Source organism: Notothenia rossii (assembly GCF_949606895.1).
Source record: "Notothenia rossii genome assembly, chromosome: 10".
Lineage (NCBI taxonomy): Eukaryota > Metazoa > Chordata > Actinopteri > Perciformes > Nototheniidae > Notothenia > Notothenia rossii.
Window position 1 is genome coordinate 21,219,065 of NC_136908.1, and position 25,204 is coordinate 21,244,268.

Sequence of the window (25,204 nt, forward strand, 5' to 3'; positions counted from 1 at the left end):
GTCTGTTTTCAGCTGCTGGAAATCATCTGATGGATGAAACCATTAAAGGGGTCCAAGAGGACCCCTTTGTGCCATTACTGGTGTTAAAACCAACGAAAAATTCCTTACAGCGACACATTTTGTTTTTAAGTGTTTTTAGTTATTCTTCGCTAGATTATTTGGTGTTTTAATGAATGTGTAAATGGTTTGCTTCCATTGCCAAATAGTTGGTACGGTCCAGTTCTCCGGCATGCGGTTTTTTGCTACGTTTAGCGGCGTCAAGCTGCACAATGTAATAAAAGACTTGAACCGGAAATAAAGCAATGTTCACTTCAGAATAAGGTACAGCCTATTGACAGGAAAACGTAGAGCAAAAGATTGCATACAAAATACTACAGAAGAATACAAACTGTGAAGTAGTAGATATTAAGTGTATAAGAAGCCTTAATAAAGATACGATAATTTTATGAAATCAGTACACTAAAAATGAAAAGTAGACAAATGTTGCCAAGGATATTGAAACAGTAATATTGCAAATCATATTGAAATATAACATCACATGTCACTTGTTAGACGCTTTTTATCCAAAGCGACTTGCCCAGGGACACAACGACATGCTGACTGCAGTGGGACTCGAACTTGCTATCCTCTGATTCGAAGATCTGAGCCACAGCCCCCCAACATATTATAAAACATGTGTTTTATGTGAAGCCAATAAAGTATTCTGAAGTATTTCAATAATGAATCTTTTTAAACCAATACATAGTTTTAATAATATTTTTAAACAAAGTAGTGTCATTTGTTTTCATAAGATTAAAATGGGGCTGTTCCACTTGACACATTCTGAAGAACATTCTGGGATAACACCTGCATTTTAACATGAACAAATATCCAATTATTGCTAATTCTTGAATTAGTCAGTTTATTTGTATAATATAAATATATTTTAATTGTCACCTACATTTTACACAAGTACCTGTGTGTTTAGTTTTTTTCATTACATATTTTGAGAAAAAGGCGTGTAGGCTATGCAACCATGCTTCTGGACTTAAAATAAAAGTAAAATACAAGAAGAAAAAAAACACATAAGAAAAATACATATGATGCTTGATACTCCACGTATTCAGAAAAGGCACAAAGCAAGCTCAAGCTTCACCATTTTCAGGTAGTCAGAGAATATCACATTTGAATTACTTTATTTAAAAGAAATATCTACTATTATTTAACCCCCCTGTCATAAACATGTTGTTAAATTGTTGAAAATATAAGACCGCACACAAATTATTGGAATTAGAGTGGGATTTCCTTTATTCTGAAAAGTATAACCGGAAGTGTTTTTCTGATACTTTGTAGCCTGACTGCGGCTCGCAGGACTCGCTGAAGCTTTTTTATTCCCTCACTGTAGATTTTCCATTAAAGACCCGCTGGCCTGGGCTGAGTCTCTTATTTAATTCCTTACACACTGACAAGAGTTTATTATAATTCAACATTTCAGGCATTACCATCCTTTTTCAGTCGGATCCTGTTTTTATTTCCACATTATTCTTTTGGTCACTTTTTCTTCTATCGGTTGGATTTACAAAGGGCGTGTTTGGGGCGATCTGTACCGGGAGTTTCATCTCCTGTACTGGTGCGACTGTGAGGAATGACAGCAACTGGGAATCGCTCCGCCTGAATGGAAACAATGGATTATAAAGAGCTGGGACATCATTTCGAGGAGAAACTGACACTAACAGACAAATGTGAGTATATCACAGTCAACATACACAAACAAAAAGGTCACGAATAACGTTACTGATGGTGATTGCGATTATAAATGATTTATTGTCCTTAATCTTTTTATCCTACCAATTATTATAAAACTGTGTCGGATATTTGTTTGACCGGTCAGCTTTCCTGGGCAATGAACGTTTTTGATTCAACAGCTGAAGCATCACATCATATTCCTCCCCCTTCAATCTTTACAGATGGGAGTTTTTTTTCCTTCTTGGCAACCCTTCTGTAATTCCCCTTTATTCACATGTGGGCTGTATCTGCGCTACAAGAGCCCCTGGAAATGCTGCACCAATCTGAGGTCTCGATTACCAAACACGTCAGTGTCTACAGGGGGGGAAATGGCCCGCATGTACAACCAGGCAAGACTCTATGCCTAAAAACAATCACTGTTCCTCACACTGTCTGTGGGATACTAATCAGATCCCAGAATAACATTAAAAACTCTTCCTTTATCTTCTTTTCCTCTTGCTCAAGTGCACGTCAGCAGCCTGATGCAGACCGTAAACATCTGCATTCCCATCTCATGGTTTCTCACACTTTCCATCTTCTTTGTAGCTGCTCCACCAACCATAGAGAACATGTAATTATAGTGAAACCCATATTTTGAGCTGATATGTATTGTATAGTTCAATTTCCCTATTGAACTATACATGCTATCCTGATTTAATAATGTAAATATGAAATGAATTAGACCAACAAACCCTGAAATGTGCATTCAAAACCATGGTAAAGAAGGTGATAATTAATTAAGGCTTTTCAATACAGCATAGTATCTGTTTTTCTAGTAAATTATTATTTTAATTTCTGGTTTATTTCCACTCTTGATCTGGCTCATGTGTTTGTGATGTCTTGTCTGTAAGGCTCATCATTATTTTCTATGCAATATCAGAACATTTAGAACATGTTACATCCCAGTTTCTCATTGTCGAAGGTGAGGTCTATGGAAAGCTTTGGGTTATGACTGACACAACAACATTGTTTTGTTTTAGGATATGAACCGAGAAAAGCAGCACATCTCCATAGTTGGATGGAGGCTTAAATTAAATTATGGATGACACAGTTATAAAAGCACCTCCATCACACATCTCCCCTTGACCTGTGTGCTGGTAGAAGGTGACTTTCTGTACAGCCCTCCCCCTTTAGATGGAGGGAGGCAAGCGTCTGCTGCAGCTTTATATCACCGCTAAGGGCGGCTGTCATGGTGCTGGCTCGCTGCATGAGTGGGGGTCTGTACATCTGCTGTAAATATTGAAACCATGTTCTGATGGATTCTAGATTTTTGAGGCCAATTCATATTCATATCTGGGAGTTGAATGGAAACATGGGCAGTTGCGTTAACACTGGACAATGTGGATCCCTTATCTCTTCATTTTTTTACATTTCTTGAAATTGTCAACTCCTTGGTTTTAAAATGATGTGATGGTTATGACGCTGTTTGGCATTTCTAAAGCACAATCTTTTTTACTTTATGTTTTTGGACTCGTACCTCGATACTGACGATATGTTCATAATCTGACCAATATATCGTTCTAGTTTAAGCTTAAATATGACATCCCAATGAATACACGGATCCTGTTCTTGACTCCTTTAGGTTGCAGTGATGATCCGGGTATATTGAAACAATAAAAAGTCAGAATTAGTCCAAAGTGATTCTGAGCGATGGCAGAAACATGATGATTAATGATTTATCTGTTTTTTCTTTCCATTTTAATAAATAGTTATTTCTGCATATTTGTTTTTCATTGTAGAACAGTGATGCTTTTAAACAATCTGTCAACTGGATATTGCTTGAACGGTGAGGAGGTCGACAGCCTGTGTTTTTGAGGCATGGTTGTCAACTTTGGAATCTCTCTTTTGGAGCCTAATCATGAGACTTTATTGTTTATTGGAATACTCAACAAGCTCTTATTGTTCTTGAACAAATCCACCGATCAATAAGTGATCTGAGGTGAAACACAAAGCATGTTTTGGTTCCAGGCCTTCCGGTGAAATCTGCAGCATGCAACATGGTTGATCAACATGTGACGTTTTCAGCAATGCCAGATGCCGAAAAAGGCAGCGGCGTTACATAAACAGAAACATTCTTACTCTCTGACTCCTCCTGAGCTCTGAGTCTCATTGTTAAAAAAAAAAAAAAATAAGATATTGAATCCAACAATGGTTTGCTTGTTTTTGTACAGCCTACTGTAGCCTGCAGACTCATAATCCCAATATCAGAGTGATTTATTAAATTCTGAGCTTGAAGGACCTTCGGTTTAACCCTAATGCATTTAATCCCATACACAAATGCAAACACACACCCCTCCTTACCTCATTATCTCCTCTCATCCCTCACACCCCCTGAAACCAGTCAACCAGAGACATTACGCCACTTAATCAGAGTCTGTCTGCTGGTGTGTCAGAGTCAATGTTGCAGAATACAGATTGCAGCTTCCTTTCTTACTAACACTGCAAGGGCTGGAGTCGAACTCTCCAAGACATGACTTGTTCAAAGAGCCTTTGTTTAGGTCTCACAATAGGAGTGGTCCCGGCTTATTGTGTGGTGAAGACAGAAAACCTCTGCGCTTGTTTGTAAAAGGAATTTAAATTGTACAGTTGTTATCTGCAGTGTCACTGGCTTTCCCAGCCCTGCAGTCAGAGTCAATGCTCCTCTGTGGAAGTAATCATGAGACGTGGACTCCCTTTGGCCCCGAGAGCTTCCCAGTCATGCTGACGTTGTGTTCTTGGCAGTAATTCAACATTACAGCCTGGCTGGAAATGTAGATTTTGGCCCAGAAACCTTCCTTCCACTCGCTTTTGATTTGCCGTTATCATTAGCCCTACTCAATTAAACTCAGAGAAAAAGTGACCTCTTCCTGGTTTGTAAGACATTAAAGAGTTGCATTACTAACGTATAGGTCCGCAAGTAACACATACTTTCGTAATTGTCTTGTTTTATTTGGCCAAAACCCAAAAATATATAACAACAACAATAAGAGGATTTATGAAGCCAGACCAAGACAGTTTTTACCATTTTTACTTTGTAAATTATTGTAACACATAACCATTAGCTGAATTTAGCGTATGGACGTAACATAGCTGTCGAACGGCATACTGTACGGCGTAATTTTGTGGGTGGACATTTCTAAAGTTAAATGTATAAAAAAAATGGTTAGCTATTGACAGTACTTTGTGTATTTAAAACAGGTTTCTTTGGGATGTCCCATGTTGTGTACCATACAGCAAATAATGGCAGTATACGTCGCAAGCGCTAGCATGTCCAGCCAAGAGTAAAACAATACATTCCAAAGGTGGGTCAGGGGGGGTGGGGTTGCAGTCAACTAATCAACTAGTAATACAAATTGTAGCAGATGAAGTGTCTCTTGATATACTGCTGGTTGTGTAATCATTATTTCAAGTATGACAGCGTTTTTAATACTTTCTGTTAGCATCGAAAGGCTAAAGCTAAAACATACTGTAAGACAAAGCTCCTCTCAGCTCCTGCAGTCTGACAGGGCTCAAGTTCTCACAGCTCTGACAACTGTGTCTTGTTTGTGTCCTGGGGGGCTCAAATGCCTGTTCAACAGGGTGGGAGGGTTGTGAGGAAGAGATCAGCTAGAATGAGTCTTAGAACCTGGACAGGGAGTCCAGGTTTAGGCAAGATTGTTTTGGTTTAAGTGGATCTTTGAAGAAGAAGGGAGGAGGAGGAGGAGGAGGAGGAGGAGGAGGAGGCCAGAGCTCTCTCCCTTCAACACTCCACGTCAGCGGTCCCTGTGACCAGATGCTATAAATCACAGCCTCTCACAGGAAAGGAGAGGAAATGCTCCATTCTGCTGCTTCTGAGTATAAAGCAGAAGGAGGATGTAGCTCGCTTAGCGCTTATGCACAGATTAGTCATGTGTCCCCGGTTTCCCGTGCTATAAAAAAGCAGAAATCATGAATGGGATGTTGATACATACTGAATAATAATCCTGTTAGCAGCATAATCCTGTTAGAGAGCGGTGTGAGGCAGAGTTTAGTCATACAAGGAATTGTCATATCACATTTAATAGATAAGAGTCATTGTAGCAACACCTACACACCTGGGACTCTTTTAGAGCAGTAATACGAGATCAAACACTCTCAGAATCATAAGGAAATTAACATTTAAATGTTGAGTGTTATTTAGGCCACCGTTTCCTATGATAGCAAGATTTTTTGTATAAGCTTTCAGCTGAACTAGTGCGTTTCCTATGCGTAAAAAAGATGCTCTAACTAAAGATGATGCCAAATGGTATACACTTCCTGTCCCCTAAAATGTCTTGCGTATTTATACATTTTATATTTACACAGCTATTTTCGGGGTGCAAATGAATGCATGGAAGTTCTTTGTTGAAATATGGCTATTGGAAACGAGAACAATTGGAAGCATCGCTTTCCATAATGCTAATTCAAAACTACTAGTAATGTCACCTGAGCAACATTTGAGTACAATCAGAAAGATGAGATATTGGTTTTGTAAGATCCAGTTACAATGTGATGCTGAGACAGTCCAATAAGAAAAATTGGTCTTGACATTTTCTCCTGATTTGTCTCTGGTGTTAAATGATTAGTTGACGTTCACTTCTCAGACTCAGACCTGCTGATCCCATGTCAGGGGTGAAACCTGATGTGACACGGATCCTAGAAACTGGCTCTCTTAGGGCTTTCACACCAACGCGATTCCCATTCTAGCTCCATGCTAGAGCTTTTCTGGTTCGGAACCGGTTTTTATTTTCAGCCCCCGTTGTGTTCACACCGCCCAGAGCCCGACTGGTGCTGCCGCTGCTGCGTCATGACGTCACCGTTTACGGCGCTCACTACAACAACAACAACAACAAAAACAACAACAACAACAACAATGGGGGACTGCGTCGGGTCGATGATCGTGTTGCTTTTAATCATACGAAGACAGATTAAATAAAATAATGACTTCTCCAACCTTATACTTTTCTCCAGAGTGCCTTGGTTAATTGTTTATTAATGTGTTTCAGCCACATTTACCGACCGCTGCAGTGCTGCTCTTCCATGGGAGTTTATTCGGTACCACTTTACAATAAGACTACCCTTATAAAGGATTCATAAAGGGTTTATAATTAGGTTATGAATTAGGTTGTAAACACTTTATTAATTATTAAGAACCATTTATAAACCAGTTATAACATAGTTTTCATACATCAACACAGGCTCACTATTTGGAAAGATGACTAAGCCTTATATTGGCTACTTAGCGAGAATCAACTCAGTGAGCAACATATACCAAGGATGCTGGCTGATCTAGAAGACGAAGTCTTCACAGATAAATGTGGGCTCACTATTTGGCAAGCAACCGGTCACAGTTGCCCTGTTTATCTCATGTCTTATAAAAGCTTATTAATGATTTATAAAGTGTTCACAACTTAATTAATAAATGAATTACAAACTATTCGTAAACCCTTTATAAGGGTAGTCTTACTGTAAAGTGGTACCAAATATTCTCCCGTTAGCTCCGGGTTAGCTCACACGGCAGCGTCCGCTGTAAAGTATTCACTGTCTGACTGTCCCACAAGTAGCTGATACATATCCCCAATTCCCCTTAAGTCAATGTGTTTCAGTCTGAATTGACGCTGTTTGGCATCACAAAGCTGTTATTAAAGTTTCTCTGGTATAAAATGGGTGATGTTAGCATGGCAACTGAAGCTAAACTGACTACTTGTTGTTGCTATCCTATTGTGGCATAAGCCGTTTTCCACAGGCACATTTTACCAGCGTATTGTTCATTATGATTCTACTTGCGATAGTCGGACATGACAACCTGTGCAGCCCATGTATTGATTCCATCCGATAGCTGCTATAATACAAAACAAAACGTCTGCCTGCTCTCCACAATAATCAATAACAGCGAACGGATGGTCAAAGTAAGGTGAACAGGAAAAAACGGTGCTTTTCAGGCTCTAGCTCCGAACCGGCCCTGAACCGCATTGGTGTGAAAACCCCATCTGTGTGACGCCTCCTTCCTTAAAACCCTCTCTGCCTGTACTTTTCCCCCCATTACCCATGCTGCCTTGCAGTATTTACTAGATGTTTTTGTTGATGTGTTACTCCAACCTTGGGGGAATCATTAGCAGATGTACCCCCCCCCCCCCCCCTCTGTACTGTATTTATGCTTGTTTGTATGTGTGTGGAGATACGAGCCCGGATGTAGTTACATTTGATGCTCATGTCCACTTAAACTCTCACACACACACACACACACACACACACACACACACACACACACACACACACACACACACACACACACACACACACACACACACACACACACACACACACACACACACACACACACACACACACACACCATCTCAGTCACAGGACACAGGCTCTAATATTAGAGTGCAGTTGATGGTGGATGCATTCTGCTAACAGACATCATATTGCAAGTTGCAACCCCATTTAATCTGGAAGACAGGACAACAAAACCCAGAATAATAAGTGTATGTTCAGCCATCTTTACTTAAAACTAATTTGACAACTGTTCATATTCCCGTTGTCCAGAGAAAATCGTTCAGTTGTGTAGGGATGTGTTATTCGTCAGGTGGTGTGTCAGATGTTTTCCTTCTTTCTTTTCAAACCCCTCCATGTGTTTGTCTGCTCTCCACATGGATTGTTTTGAACAACAGATAAGAAGGCAGTTCAAAATGCAGCGTCTCCTGCTGCACCAGTCAATTGATTACCTGCAATCTCTCCTTCAATGACGCCACTCTGCCTTTTTCATCACCCAAACACCAGTTGCAGGTTGACCTAGCTAGCACCTGGCTTTTTCCTTTAATGCATTGATATGCAAAAATGTTCAAGAAAAATGTCAGTACATTTTGGCTGCAGCCAGTTAGGTCTTTCTTTTAGACATGCAGACTGTTAATTAGCGTCTTGATTGCCAAATGTTTCCCCTGTCTGACCTTGGGGAAATGTCATTACTATCCCTGATCGTTCTCTCTAAAAAGGATTTAACATCAAATGTTTATGAAGCAAAACACTACAGGGCAGATGCTGCAGCACCCTATTCCTTATGATTCAGTGAAGAGGTATTATCCTCATCTTCACGGCATTCATTTATTGAAATAATTGATTATTTCACTGCAAGTCTATTATTTTACGTCTGTGTCATGCATAAGAAAGTTCAAGCAGTCTGTACTGGTTGCAAGAAGTGAAATTCAAATATACATCTCTTCCACAATACATAAAAGTAATAATTGTAATTATATTTATCACAATGAATATACAAAAATAGGTTTATTTATCATTTTTTATACTTTTTTAAAATTCTAACATTACACAATAATATTTAAAAGAAAAATGTATAATACAAATGTCAGCTATACTAGAGATATGAACTATTTTTGTAAATGAATTGTTTTTTTCCAGTTGTCTAAGTGTTTGTGTTGACTGTTTGTGATGCAGCACTAAAACCAGACCTCAGCTGAGATTACATTTAGTTGCACTTCACCGCACTGCCAGGTCAACATTAGTCGCCACATAGTTATGCCCTACTTTCCAAAACAAGTGGGTGGGACAACTTTAGTCTAATTACACTTTATCAGTCATGTCTCTCTTTTAAGTTTTCTTTACAAAGACAATCAAGAGTTAGTTTTTTTTTTATATACACACCAACATGAACAAACGAAAACTTTAATTGGACATGCAGACTAGGAGTCTCTCTTTTTGGCAAGGTCGCTCTTGGAAAACTTCATAAATGTTGTCTCAACAAGAAGCAACAACAACGTAGACAACGTAATATTTGTTTGGCCTCTTGGAGGCAATGCATCAAACTGCGCACACAATATCAACATATAACCGCCTGTAAAAAAATGTAAGTAAACATTTGTGCTAACAGTAGCATACTGTTGGTTTCCTGATGAATGTAGGCCTAATATTCAATCACTTTTAGCTTTTAAATGCTTAATGCTAACAAAGTTAGATGCTTACTTTGTCTGTATGTTAATCGTATATGGGTATGTAGCATACCATTTTTAGCATCTGAGTTATTTAGCTGAAAATATAAGCAAGAAACAGGTTTGTTGAGAGCGGAAAGACTGAAACCAAACATTCAAGCTGCAGGCCAGACGTTCGAAACAACAAAGCGAAAGACGCTTCCATAATCTTGCTAACAAACAAACGAGCAAACCTAAGACACAACCTCCTTGGTGGAGGTAACAAGATTGAAATTTGACCTGACATTGAATGACAGCTTTAGGTACTTGATACTCCAATTTCTATACATTTCAAAAGTATGCAAAGAGGTATTGCCATAAAACTAAACTTATATGTTTTTTTTCCCAACGCTTTTCCACTTTGTCACTCTTTAAGGTAGTGGCCGTTGTCCTGTTTGTTACCCTTGCATCTTGGAGAGTGATTGACTATGGAGTTCAGATGTTATTTCTTCCTTTCGTATGCGTTCAACATAAAGATGGTGTCTGTGCTTATTTACATCACACGCCTTCGTTATTGTTGCTAAGCCACGGAGATGATGACCGAACGGTGAGGTCATGGCTAGAGAAGTGAAACTCCTTGACTACAGCTGCAGTCAAAACAAACCACGTCTGAGCTATTTTCTCTCTTCTGTCTCCAAGAAAAGATTTTCTCAACACCCTGCAATAAAAATGGTTCAGAGATATTCTCTTTCTCACTCGGTCACCTTTGTTCTAATTTTTCAGTATCAACTCTGAGTCGGTGGATAGAGAAGCAGGAAAAAGTGAATAATAGATGATACATATGATTCATGCTTGAACGTCTTTGTGACTGGGTAACCCACTTCTCTGTGGTTAAAAGCATCTGGAGATCTCTCCTTTCTGCAGTTCAGTTACATCCTGTCTCCTGCCACTCGCCGTTCTGACTGAATCTATTTGAGCTTTCATGTTCATTATGTAGCACTCATATTAACCTTTAATAGCTTGTCTTTTATTGTCTTGTTTTCACAGAGGGGTTGAGATACAGAGTAAATGATCCCCCATGTGGTGTCTGATGTTTGCTGATATAAACCAGCATCTTGTGTCAGGTGACAGGTCAGTCCAAATGTTTGGTTGTTTGGTGGCAGGAAATAGGATATGAGTTTACATCAAGAGACAGTTTACCCAACTTACAAACAAAAAAGGTATTTAACCATGACTATAGTTTGGGATTTATGTTGTGTGTGAGTTTCCTTAAATACAATAAGGGTGGTTAAAGTTTTGGATTCAAAGTTAAATCAACATGTGAGTTGGCTGTTATTTTAGCTTTTTTTTGGGAGGTCTCAAAGAATATTTTTATGATCAACCTCTTTAGCTTTAAGCCTTAGTTTTACATGTCTAATCATTCTTTTTTAATTTGTTTTTATGTTAGTAAGCTAGCTGGCTAAAACCACTGAGCCACTCAAGGGTTATTGGAATAATAGTTAATTTAATATGTTTCTAAATTATAATATGGCTAACCTGCCATATTTGAACTAAATGATTCTTCAATTTTAAGTCAGCTTTGGACAACAGGGAGGACGCATTGGGTCGTACTTTGTTCAGCCAGACTCCAAAGACAAAATGCAACATTGTGCTTAGCAGCCGACACACAGTGCTCTGTCATTTAAACCTTAAAATGAAGGTTTCTCTATTACCATCAGCACACATTCCTGTGACAGTGATTAGTGGCTGTGTTCTTGTTGTTACGACCTGGGACTCATTGCAAACACAGCTGTTTATTCTGGGGACCTCTCACGGCATATCGGGAGAATCTGAGGGGTTCAAAGGTTCGTACAACATTTGTTTAGTGAGGCCTGAAGCCTTTCTGTGCCTGCTCCGAGGCAGTTGCATGCAGTTGACATTTTGTTTATTATATCATGCATGATTGAATTTGGACTCGATGACCTTTTGTTTTATTTTTGATTGTCATCAGATAGAGCTGGGGATTTCAGTCTGTTACTTGATTTGTATTTCCTTTTCTATTCATACAGTCATTGGTTAGACCAGGGGTCTGCAACCTTTTTGACCAAAAGAGCCATTTTGCTCCTTTTTCCCAAAAAAATAAATGTCTGGAGCCGCAAAACATATTTCATAGCTTGATAGCTAATAAAGTTGTATTTATTGTTATATCAGACAAAAACTACAGTTTTTTTGCATTTATTAGGCTATTTATTACATTATATAAAACTGTTAACCTCTAATAAGAAACAAAGAACTCCTATAAGGACAATTTAAAATAATACACAGGCCTACTTTAAAATAAATTAAACACAGCACTTGGGGAGTCCTCTGCACATTTGAAGGAAACAAATATATAATTAAAATGTGCCCACTTTGAAATAAATAAAACATATAGCTGCACCCTAAAAAGAGTTAACGGTGGGGTAGGTAAGAATGGAGAAACCAGCTCGAGAGCGCTAGAATTTGAAAATACACAACCGGAAAAAATCTGCCTCTTCCTTCAGACTTCCTTACAGAGCCCCTCCTCCAACACACACGAACGTGCACATGACAAATGAGGGCACGAGATAAGTTTGTGCACAGATGGAAGGCTGACAGGCAGGTAGGCCATCCAGTTATTTTAGCCGGGCCGGCTCAGATGATTGGTCGTACTTTTTACAGTGCTACGGCTTCCAGAGATTAATTTGTTTATGTATTTATTGTCAAAGCATTTAATATATTCATTGCTATCGGGATGTTAAGAGCATTCCATGGAGTATAACAAAAAGTGTTTTCTGAAATAAATGACATACCCCATTGAATTATGACTGAAGATCGTTAGCTGTCTTCCTCTCCCGTATTGTTTATATATACAGTTCCTCGATACGTAAAGGCTGCAGCACCTTTGACAACTTCTCTCTACATATCAAACATACCGGTAAACCAGCATCGTTTGCTGTGAAAGCATATAACTCTGTCCACGCATAATTAAATCCTGTGTTCCTCCGGTACTTTTCTTTGATTTATCCATAGTTCGCTCATAGAGCCGGGGGTCAGGTTATTCACCCGCAGGAAAAGGCGCTGGCGCGGGACCGTAGCAGGATGTGATGCATATTTTAGTTGACCTAATTAAAACCGTTTTGTTTTTCATGTATGTGTCACAGTATCACCTACAAATACAAGATACGAAACACTTTCAACCGTGCAACAAAATATAAATAGCCCTAAAAATACTTTTATTTTATTTCCTTCTTATTTTTGTCTAAACTCAAGGGAGCCAGAGCAGAGGGCTTAAAGGGCCGCATGCGGCTCGAGGGCTGCCGACCCCTGGGTTAGACCTATTCAGACATCCGAAAGGAAGCCTTGATTTGAGCTGTTGTTTCTCTCAGCACACCAGTGTCCCAGGAATGTTCTTCCTCTTCTTTTCCCTAAGGCGTTGATTCTTGTTTCCTTTATTTTTGAAATGCACAGAGGAAGAGGTGGTGAAGTAGTCCATGAAGGCCACATGTCCAGTGAGCATAACAATTATCTTCCTGCATTGAGCCTGAGAGTCACGCAATTAACCCATATCTCACGCCACACATGCCTTTCCTCACGCTAAGTTTTCGTCCGAAAATAAATGTATATAAAAATAAAGTGAAGGAAAAGCAAACCGAGCGGTCTACGAAATGAGACGGTCTTCTGGCTTAGTTCAGTAAAGTTGGAACGATATTGGGAGATTCTGATTTCACGGATCAATAACTCATGAGAAAAAAAAAAAGCCAATACGCGCCGTCCTCCGAGCTGGACACATTCAATTGGTCTCTATCCGCAGCCGGAGAAAGAACGAGTGCTCAGGGACCGTCTGCAAAGTGCAACTCCGAAAAAAGAGAATACAATAATATTCAATCACTATTATACAGCTTATTACTACCAAACTCACCACACACATCAATAGTCTCCTGTTGGTCATACAGTAAGGAGTTTGGAAGAATATGCTTTTGAATAATTTTGGGGAATATTTATAATGTAAAATCTTAAATAAATATGGCATCATCTTAAATAACTTTGCTATTATACAGTATATTTCTACCACTCACTATTTGCATTGTTGTTGTTAGCATCTGGTTAGCTAGCTGCGCTAATGGATATTAGAAGCTGTTTCTAAAACAAGGAGAGGGAGAGCTCTGTCCTGTCAGACTGAGAGAACTACAGTGAGGTAAGGGACTCTTTGAGTGTTTAGATAGTTAACTTTAGTCTAGTTATTTCAGTGGGTCTCAAACGTTTTGTTCACCATTTATGAGAATAAATGAAAAACAGTTATGAAATACTATGACAGTAAAACAAGAATACAGTTTAATAGGTGAGTGATTTGTAAAATATCCATAAAGAAAAAGAAAATCAGTGTACAGTTCTGTTTCATATGGGTGTTGAGAGATGTATCCATAAATTCCTTTTGCTCTCAAAATGCACCAGATTGATGCATTGAACTTCAATACTGCTTACACCTATATGCCATTTTATATGCTGTGAGCTGATTATTGTGCCTTCATTGTAAGAGTCGCGGGTACACTGTGTATGTGCGTATTCCACTGTAGCCCCGGTACATTAATGGGAAACCCTAGTTTGTAACACTGTACACATGAATGTTTCTTTTTTCGGTTCACCAAAAAAAAATCTCAGTCCGAGCTGAACTCAAATGTTAGCAGCCCTGTTTTAAATGAGATTTTTTTTGTTGGGAATATTACAAATTCCTGGAGATACTTAATCTGATTTTGTGCATTCTGTGGAAGTGACATCTATCAGATAATGTCCTGTTGCTTTGACAACACATACAGTATTGAAGCTCTTTGGTTTGGAGGATTTTAATCCTTTGAGTCCTTCGCACATGCAGACAATGCAGACACATAAAGACACACATTTGGTGTTCAACGTGCAAGGGGAATGTGGATGCCAGGGATTCCTGAGGGTGTCCTGACCCAGATCCAACATGTCCCACTCATCACAAAGAAACACACACACACCCACACACACACAACATGCCCATACTGGCTCTCTAATGAACATAACTTCAAACAATAGAGCTGACCTGCTTCACACCACACGGGGTTCTTCTCCCCTCCGCCTTTCGACAAAGTCTGATTTAAGAGATGCGTCCCTTCAAACACCCAACTCATGAATAGCTTTTTATAAATAAACTCTTACTATATTTTGTAGATGTCAAAAATCTCATTTGTAATACCTACATGAAACTAATTATTCCAGAATACAAATGCAGCCCCAGTGCCTATAGGTGCATGTAGTATGTGATGTCATTTAATGTATCTATCCCATTTTAGTATAGCATTGTGCAACTTTGTTAACACAATATTAATTTGTCATTTTCACATGTTCACCTAGTTCAATCTAATTCAGTTGAATAAAACAGGGAATGAAGGTTATCATTTCATTTAGCGTAACTTTATCGATATTGTTTAGTTGACAAAATAACTGAAAAGCATCGAAGCTATTTCAAGGTCATTTTAATTTTCTTTAGAACATTCTGTCTTTATCCCAATGTTGAAAAAAAAAGGACAAAGAGGGTGAACAAGATGCTCATATTGAACCAGGAACGTTGAAAAATGATATTTTATGTACCTTAATGACTAAATCATAAAGGTGAATGTCTGCTTTTTCCATATAAGCTGTTTTCTGAGCTAAATTAGTCTTATTTTGTGCACCTAAAATACTTTATAACAGTGTGCAAAAGCATAAAAAACGCATATGAGTTTGATTAAGAATGTAAATGTTGAAGCGGTGCAGTGCAGATAGAAAATGAGTGTTGGCCTACTGCCACACTTACATTTCCAACGCCACGAAAATGTCCATCATGCGATATTTTGGTCATGTTTACCCATCCCACAGACTTACCGTGTTTATTCTGCACATCTTCTTCCTGCACGACCCATCTCCACGTTGTCAATTACAAGGCACCTATACTGGAAAATCCTCAGACCATTCACACACTCAAAACAGGTCATGTTTTTTGTACAATTTGTTTGTCTGTTGGTCAGAAGGATTACGGAAACACAACTGGCCCGATTTTCAAGCAACTTGGTTGACAGGTGTAGAATGGTCCAAGGAGCAACAGATAGCAGATAATCACTTTAATGTTTGCTCTCCAATTGCTCATCTAGTTCTATTTGTGATGCACTGCCATTTATTTTTGAGAGGGTCCTGCGCACAGGTGGTACAGATGTGGTACACAGGTGGTACAGATGTTGGTTGTATGTAAAAGTAGAAAACAATGATCAGAAATAAAAAACATGAAAGCAAAAAAATAAATAAACAAAAGTGCACTCAAAGAACGCAGACCGCTAGTCTTTCCATAATCTTGCTGACACAAACAAACAAACAGTAATAAAAACATTGCCACAAAGCGAATCAGAAGTATAAGCATCCTTAGTCTACAGTATTTCCTCAATTGTCTAAGAGTAACACATATAATATCTAACAGTCTACAGATTTTTCCTAACCATCATTGGTCAATTTATGTCTGCATTGGCATCCGGTTTGGCAGGTTGTTAACTCTCCTTTGGACGCACTCCTCTATTTGATCCTGTTATTGATTATAACAGTCTTTTCTGTGCCAGATGGATTTGGATTATAGCAGCCAAAATGTGTGCCACACACAAACCAAATGAAGTTGTCCTGCTCCGCCTGCTGTGAATCTGGCAAACCACATGCTGCAGTTTGTGGTCACTGCGCTGCCCCAAGGTGCCTCGACAGGAGCCAGCCCCTTTTATGGCCGACATTCTCAGTAGGGTGCTTATCGCTATTTATAAACCCAGAGTTTGTCACAGTGGCACAGAAACCTGAGATGGCTGTGGAGGGGACCAGGAGCTCTGTAGGAGGGGGGTGAACATCATGCTGAATGTGTGTGTCTGTGTTAAATGGAGTTTGTCACATGAATGGCTGATCATGTGCGATAAGATGACTTGACGCTGACCCTGTTGTTCTGAAAAGCTGTATGGTTTATCATCGTTGTTTTAGGGACGTCGATGAAAACATGTTTTATAATTAAGTGAACATAATTTAATTGAGATATATTCACATATTATAATTTTTAAGTAGGTTAGTTGTTAGTTTTGGAAGTAATCGTGAACATTTGACACAGACATTATCCTAGTCCTATTTGTCTGTAATCATTTTGGAAATACATTTCCTATAAGGCTTCAGGGGACATACACAGGAAGTATAATGTTATCACTGAACACATGGCAATGTGTTCAGTGAGCTATGCTGATGCCACTTGAGCCCTGTTTTTGCCAATAATTAGCTACATCATGCAAATTGGCACTATATAAAGTATGCCGAATTAGCTATTAGCAGTCCCAATTTGTCATCATGAAATTGACTCATGAAATTACAGACAACTATCACTAGATTATTTTAATACTGAAGAAAACTAGTCATGTGACATCTGCTCCTCTGTCGGGTTCACTGCACAGATTGTCATCACAACACATCACTTGGTTTCCAAAAGCCTAACCTTTACAAATTGGTGTTAAATAAACTGGCCCTATATTGGGGGCTAAGTCTTATTTTGTTCAGACTATACAGCATTAAAGTCAAATGTTACCCTTAAAAAAGTACCATGACTCATCTTAATCAACAAATACAGATTGTCAAAACATTGTAAAAAACACAGTCCTTAAAACATTATGCAAACGGTGAAACAAAAAAAGGAAAAAGAGAGTGACCAATTTAAAGCATTTATAAGTAATGCAAAAATACTGCAGTTGGAAAACATGTCATGTCCTGATCTGCCTGTCTTTAGGCTATATTCTCTTTTTCCTCCCTAGAATATTTTGAATTCTAGGAATGAAAGTGGTCTTAGTTGCTAATCATTCCTAATGTGGACTCAGTCTCTCTTACAGCCATGTAAGGCTGCTAAACTGATGAAATACACAAGTCTACCACACTGTAATCTTCTTAGGCGAGGAGGAGCACTGCAATCCTCTTTTAACCAAATCCTAATCCCTTCTTTAACATCAGGTAGAAGCATATTTCTTTCTTACTCTCTGATGTAAACACACTCTGTTTCACTCCCTATCATTCCTCCATTAGTATTCTGGAGTTCAGGCTGTGCATTAAGCTCCGTGCTGAAGTACAGTGGGGGCGTCTGGAGAGGAGCCCAGTGTTAATCTGTGATTCATCTGGTTGGGTGAACGTTTGGACGGGCCTGTGGAGAGCTTCACGCTCCATCTGCCCCTTGTTGGCTGCAGAGGAGATCTGGCCTGGAGCCTGCAGCCTCTCACCTTCTTACCTCACTGTCTCTGAACTTCTGTCTCATTATTTCTCCAGCTCTGGGACTAGCTGTTACTGTCTTTATCTCTCCTCCTTTATTCGTCTTTTCAAATCCTTCCCTTTTCCTCCTCCGTCATTGTGCTGCACCATTTGTCCACTCTCTCATTGTCCCGCAGCTCCCCTTTCTCTATAAACCTCTCTTCTCACTCTCCACATGTCCTTTCAGAAGTGCACAAATTGTCCCTTCTTCTTCTTCTTCTTCTTCTTCTTCCTGCTCCGTACCCCCTCCATGCGTCATTGCTCTGTTTGTCACCATCTTTGTCAGTGTGACAGCCAGAGAGGGTAAAGGAAGGGGGGGGGGAGTCGAACAAGCAATAGCCTAGTCAGTGACGGTGTCAGCCGGAGTGTGAAAACAGAGTCTGAGAAGGGATTAAAACAGGATGTGTTCTGTGGCTTTTTTCTGCCTCTCTGTCGTCCTCTGTAAGGGTCAGAGGTCAGGAAGTCTGGCCTCGTGACCGGATCTGTGTGGAGGAAGTCTTCATAAGGAGGCCTTCATTCTGTACAAAACATGATTGAATGCAAGTAAAGATTATTGTTGTTATGGATTAATTAGTAGATTCAATGCCAAACTTTAGATTTTAAATGAAATGTTCAAGTCAGTTTACCAAACATGGTAAAAGCTCGAGGACAAACTTCAATTACAGTTGTGTTAAATCTCTCCCTTTTTTTATTTGTAAAAATGTTGTATTTTTTGAGCCAGAGAGTGCTGTGATTGATAGATATGGTGGTGAACGGGTGGGACAGAGGGGAGAATATTGCCCGAATGTTTGGCGAACCAGATAGGAACCCGCGTACTTGGCAGTGGGCACCTCAAATGGGCTGCCTGTTCTAAACACAACCTGCAGCCCAAATCTCTCACATTTTAAACATAAACATGGTCTTTTAGCGTACATTTTCAAAATGATTTTTGCGTCCCATCAACAGTCCACAACCTGAACATTAACCAAAAAATAATTTAAAACAGTGAAAAGCTGCTTATTTTAGAAGCAGAAACCAAAAAAAGGTATAATCTTCACATAAATAATGACTTTAAACACTTTTTTATCGTGAACGTTTTTGTTGCCCCACAGTGAAGTCAGGGGATTTAGACTCCAGTTTCGGTGGCTCTGTGGGGATAATTCAACCAATTATCATTCATTATCCCTGTGATAACAACTGTGTAAGCATTCATCTTTTTAGGGAAGCTGAAATAAACACAACAAACTCTAGTGTTTTTCTTCTGCCCCATAGGAAAAACCAATGTGAATAATAAAATATCCCGCCTTTTTAATTCAGAGAATCTGTTGAGTTGGCTCCACTCCTTCAAAGACAACGGAGATTTCCTCCCAAGCTTCTGTCTCACCTACTGCGGTGTGTTTACAGCTGCTAATATGAGGCCCTTTATTTCAGCTCTAAAACCTTCAGGGACGGAGGGGGAAGTGCAGTGCTGCACATCGACTGATGTGTGTGAATTGCATGTGAAGGAGATGTTAATGATTTCTAATTAGGCGAAGTGTTGCGTTATTGAAGTCGCACAAATATTTCCAAGCTTATAGTGAAGGTGTGTCATGGATGTAGACAGACAGTCACTAGCAATGGAAAACACACTAGATGCAACCAGACGTCACATATCAGACAGAAAGCTGTGACAGCACAAAAGAAACTATGCATTATCATGGTGTTTTAATGTTGACATGACAGATCATTTAATAAAGCATCTATGGTAACTCGTCTTAATCAATCTGTGTCTTTTCTTCCTCCAGCTCTTCCTCTGCAGACGGAGTCTCAGTCCATCCAGAATGGGGACAAGTCTCTGGGGAAGGACGTCCTGACTTCAGATGACTCCGCCGTCACAGACCTCTCTCCTAAAACAGACTCCAGCCCCATCACAGAGACCCCCACTAACACAGATGCCTCCTGCAAGACAGATGTGAGGCCCTCCACCCCGGGCAGCAGCCCTCAGCCCAAGAAAGGTAGACATATGGTGGTTTTTGCTGATAAATATGAGCTACAAACACATAACATCAGTCCTGGGTAAGCTTGCAAAGTCAAAGACAGCAATATGTTAAATCTCTGCCCTGTTAAAACCGATGCATGCCCCCTTTCTTGTGCATCAAGTAGAAGCAGTAAAAATGTTATTTTTGAAAGGCTTACAAGAAATACGAATTGAAGCGGAATATTTTGTTAAACATGGTTTTGGAAATTAGCACATCCTTATGATATGAATGCAACCTTACTACACTCTTCATTCTAAGGTTTTTGAGTATTGTATCCCATTCAGCCAGCAAAGCATGAGTGATGTCAGCTGCTGATTTGATAGTGATAAGGCCTTTCTCCTGCCAGTGAATCCCACAGGTGTTGAGTGGGGTTAAGGTCAGCTCCCTTTGTGCTGGCCGGTCAAGTACAAGGAAAAAAGAAGAACATTTTCAAATACTACACGTTGCTGCTTTCAGTTGGAGTTTGTCATTTTTTTCCTTTTATAAGCAAAAATATGAAAGGGACTGCTACAATTGCTGGTGCTTTTGTGCTTCATTTGTAGGCAGATGAGTGCAGTGATCAGATAGGATGCTGGCTCCTAGAGATAATGAGGTAATTAAGTTAGAGTGATGCAACAGGGGGACAATGGTGCACACTTGAATGGCTGTCAACCAGACACAATGCAAGGTCACAGTGGTCCTTAGTTTATCTTATGGTTGCAATCACAAAAGCTACGATTACAAGTGTTGAAACTGGCAGCAGCAAAAATAGCTGCTTCTGTTACAAGCTAGTTCTGTTTTTGTTCTACTTGGTAAGTTGTTTAATTGCTGCTGAGGTGTAGAATGTGGAGTCAGCATTTTCTCCTACAGCTGCTGGCCATGTGACCCCATCGGGCTGTTGGCTTCCTCATCTCATTTATTAAAGACCTGCTTCTTTGAAATGGCTTAATTGCTCCACATAAAACACGACACCGCCTCCGTCGTTATCAGGGAAAAAAGTTTCAAACCCCCTAAATGTATGAAACTGTGGCTATTTTTTCACTCTTTGTCTTCATGGAAATTTCGATGTACATTGAGTCATTCTCACCAGACAGATGGTAGTGGCTCGAGCCAAATCGTCCTGTGCTATGGGGGGGACGGGAGACTGAAGCATTGAGTGACGTGTCAAGTACAAGACCTCCAGACTGATGAGGTTTATTTATTCTCTGCACTTCATAGCGTCTGCATGTCAGCCAGACTGAAGTGCGCAGCCGAAAAAACTCTCCGAAAGGTGGGGAGGAAATTCAGGTTGCCATGGAGACACTGCTGAAGTGCTGCAGGGCGCCGTGATTGGTTAAGAATACATACGCAGCATACATATTACATAGCGTGAAGGAGAACCACAAAAGGAGACGTTCACCCCGGGGGTCCTGGTTTCAGCCGTGGTTTTTTCACAGCCAGTTTCTAGAAGATAGAGACGCACAAATCCTCATGTTCCACCGCTGCGTCGTAGAGTGTATCTGATACATGCTGATTATCACTGCAGCAGAAAGACAAGAGGATATTCCCAGTTACAGTGGACCTGCATAAGAGTTTTAACATTGAGTGTATGAGGAGACGGAACTGCTTTGACCTGATTAACTCAATCAATGAATGAAACCTGCAGATATAGGTTTTATATATCGCGAAAAGCAACATGATAAAGACTTGTTTTTAATCAGCAACATTCAACGAAAAACAATTAATCTTGGGGGTGGCGCTCATGATGCTCACAGCTTTAAAAAATCACACATATAAAAAGCCAGAAACAGTGTCACTGTTACCTCAAACAATCTGCTTCAGCTGCTTTTGAACTGGGTCGCTTCTATTGTTTCACTAAAAACATATTGTCGACTGATGTAAAGTAACAGGACAGTCTCACAAGTGATGCCTTTCTGTTGAAATGTTTTAGATAGCAATGCTGTGCCACCACATGTCTGTATCCCAGGTGTTCATCTTCTCCCGTTACTCCTGAGGGATCCCAAGGCATTCCCGGGACAGATGGGATGTGTAATCCCCCTCAGCGTGTTCTGCCTTTGCCTTGGGTCGTCTCTGAGTTAGAGTAGTTCCATGAAAACCTCTCGAGGCAGGCGTATCAAACAAATCCTAATCAGATACCCCAAGCTCTTTCTAGATTTCTGAAGTAGTTCTCCTTAGTTCAGCTGAGCCCTTTATTGTCTTTGATCGACCTGCTCAGCAGCAGACAGCAGGCAGACACAGTTAGCGACTAGCTGGTGCTTAAAGTGGAGCATTAAGCAGCTAAAGAAACAGATATTTCCATCAGGAGGTGGTGGAGACCAAACCTGGAGCTAAACAACTCAGAAAATGAATATCTCGTACATTCATATGGGGGACAAACATGACTTCAAATAACAACAAAATCTTGCTCAGTAACTGCTTGATGTGTTGAAAAGCAAATGTTTTAGAGTTTGTTACTTAAATGTTCATCTTTTTCTGCCCCTAAGCGACCACCATATAATTAGTTTTTGGAGGTTAAAGATGTACGTTTCAAGTGAGAGCTTTATTTTTCCCTGCAGATTCGATGAGCTCAGAGCAACGACAGAAACTTGCCAAGGAGCGGAGAGAGGAAAGAGCCAGATATATTGGTAAGAAATACTAAAACTGTTATATTAAATACGTTTAAATATGTTTCTTTGAACAAATTTGATTACTTAAGAGACTCAGTTTGTGATGCATGAAGCTGGACATTTTAATTACCAACTTGTTGCATGCACACCTTCTGTTCCTTATCTAGTATTAACATTTCTCTTTCCTCTGTCACTGTGCTCTTGTGTGACTGACAAGTATTGTCGTCTCTTATTGTTTCTCCTTGAATGGCTTTCAGAACAGCAAACTCAGCTGCAAGGTAAGGGGCTTCACTAAAACCCAATGAAGCATTTGTGCCGTTATGCTATTTGGGAATAATCACAGTCATGTCATTTCTTCAGCCCTCCATGATTCAAATATGTTTTTACCTTTCTGTCATTGCGCGTCATTTTTGAACCCTCAGCAGTTCATTGTCTACGTTAATGTTTCCGCTGATGTTTTGTTTAAGTTTGACTTTATGTTCTTCTGCATTTCTGCGCAGCATGCGTGTCCCACACCTTAAATCATGGTTTTACTTTATGGCTGCAGAATGAAACTTTTCCCTCCTATAAAAAGATTTTTCCAGTCTAAAAAACTGAAAGTCTATATCTACTTTTATAACACAAGGCTTCTCCCTGTGGATGTAGGCAGCCAATCAGAGCTTAGCTTGTGGGGCGTTTACCCGCAGAAGCGCCCCACAGAGACAAGGTCTGATAAATGAGCAGTCATTACCATAAACTACTAGCAGGCCTTTCACAGAGATTATATTTAATTACTACCTTCATTAGCATCAATAATGTGGTCATGCTGCAGCACAGAAGAAAGGGAGTTCGGCCGTCTTTTTATCGATAATATCTGAAGTTTACTCAGCGTCCGTTTAGATTGCTGCAGTCTGCTTCTGTCTGTAATTACATGGTGAAACGTTAAGCCGTTTTAATGTGGAGCATGCAATTTCTTCAGCCCAGGATGCATATAATTGCATGTAGGTAGCAAAACATGTTTTATTTACATGTATCCAAGAAACAATAAAGGATTGGGGTTTTGTTATGTAACAGCAACTCAAATATTTTTGCTTTCTCTGCAAAAGGGGAAAATGAAAAGCCATTAAACAGACACATTTTTCATCCTGCTGCACGGAACACAGACATAATAGGATGTTTTCAGGAATTGGATTCATGGAGGATGAAGAAAGCTTTCTCATTGCGAATGAGGCTCAGACTTGTGTGCCTCATTAATGAAGACGAGCTAAAGAATACTGAACTTGATACAAAAAAGGTCTTTGCTTAACCACACTGCTACATCCTTGCAGTACTAATGCAGTCTAACTCCCAGCAATATGAGGTAACATTGGATCATGCCATGCTATTGCTTTTGTTGTATCCAGCATGTAACCAACCTTCATCATCATCATACTCTCCACACTGCCTGACATATGTTATATAAAAAGGTTAGAGTATATGCATGAAGTTTAATCCAAGAGGATTGATTGCTGTTGAATTGTTCCTCAAAGCAATGAGCCACAGCAGCGTATGAACAAAGAGTAGCAGGCGTCTGCCGGAGGGAGCTGTAACACACAGCGGGAAACTTCTGCTTATTTACTGTTATCAGGATTATAGTGTAATGAACACAGCAGCTTCCATCTGCTTCACCCATTCAGTTCAAGATTCAAGAGTTCATTGAAACTCTGATGGAGAAGTTCCTTTAAATCACTTATTTCCACTGAGTATTACTATACTTCACATACTCTAGACAGTCATTAAAAATATTCTTGTTGTGAAATTTGGTTCTGATAACCAGGGTCTCCAGAAGATAGATATAATGAGCTTATCACTTCACTGAATCTTCTGTAGTACCAACATTTTCATTTATCTCGTGAAATAACTCTCCCAAATGTTCATCCAGTGCCCCCATCATTTTGTGGATATAAATGACATTTCTTGACAAAGACTGGATAGATTGCCATGAAATGTATGTTAACACTGAGGCTGAGGCTGTAACACAAATTACAAATTATTTGTATTTTTTGCTTATTGTCCGCATGCTAAACACACCAATCTAAAATGATTAACAGTTAATATCACTATGTAAACATCAGGATGGTAACTTGCATCATTATGAGCATGCTTTAAAGAGCCACAAAGGCCTTTCCAAACATCATATCAGAACCGTGCCATATAGAAAACATGTTGTATTATTATTATAATTATGAATTTTGAAGATTAAGTGGTTGACATTACATAAATAAATAGCATGGGTTTTGCTTACAAATCACTTTTCAGATAACCACAACATTAAAAGAAAATATCTCAAATGGGATGTCATCAACCTTTTTTCCAACTTATATATTTTTTCTCCATTTATTCTGAATTTCTGTTTAAATGTTAACCTCTCTCTCTGTGGTCACCCTGCAGCCACAAAGAAGGCCCAATGGCTGCAGAAAGAGGATAAAGCCCGACGTCTGAGGGAGAGTCAGCTGGAGGATCGCAGGAGAAAACTGGAGGAGCAGAGGCTGAAGACCGAGAAACGCCGAACACTGCTGGAGGAGAAACAGAGACAGAAACTAGAAAAGAACAAGGTGAGACAATACAGTAATTCATGAGGGTCAAAACCATTGAAACATGGATTGAATAATGATACTGAATAAAGTCTTGGCTT

General features: G+C 39.6%; 1 protein-coding gene across 6 annotated transcripts in view; it reads left to right on the plus strand.

Moving 5' to 3' along the window:
- Nucleotides 1-1,351: 1,351 nt before the first annotated feature.
- The window catches only part of LOC307022690 (uncharacterized protein), a 47,198-nt gene continuing 23,345 nt past the window's right edge, over nt 1,352-25,204 (plus strand). For 2 of the 6 annotated variants that reach the window (XM_079655550.1, XM_079655554.1), the window contains exons 1-6: nt 1,352-1,721; nt 1,947-2,114; nt 19,733-19,942; nt 22,501-22,569; nt 22,809-22,829; nt 24,961-25,124. In XM_079655550.1, the coding sequence (XP_079511676.1) occupies nt 2,000-2,114; nt 19,733-19,942; nt 22,501-22,569; nt 22,809-22,829; nt 24,961-25,124 (579 nt within the window). In that variant the 5' untranslated portion in view covers nt 1,352-1,721; nt 1,947-1,999. The remainder of the gene's footprint in view (nt 1,722-1,946; nt 2,115-19,732; nt 19,943-22,500; nt 22,570-22,808; nt 22,830-24,960; nt 25,125-25,204) is intronic. The other 4 variants (XM_079655551.1, XM_079655555.1, XM_079655552.1 and 1 more) reach the window with 4 other exon arrangements.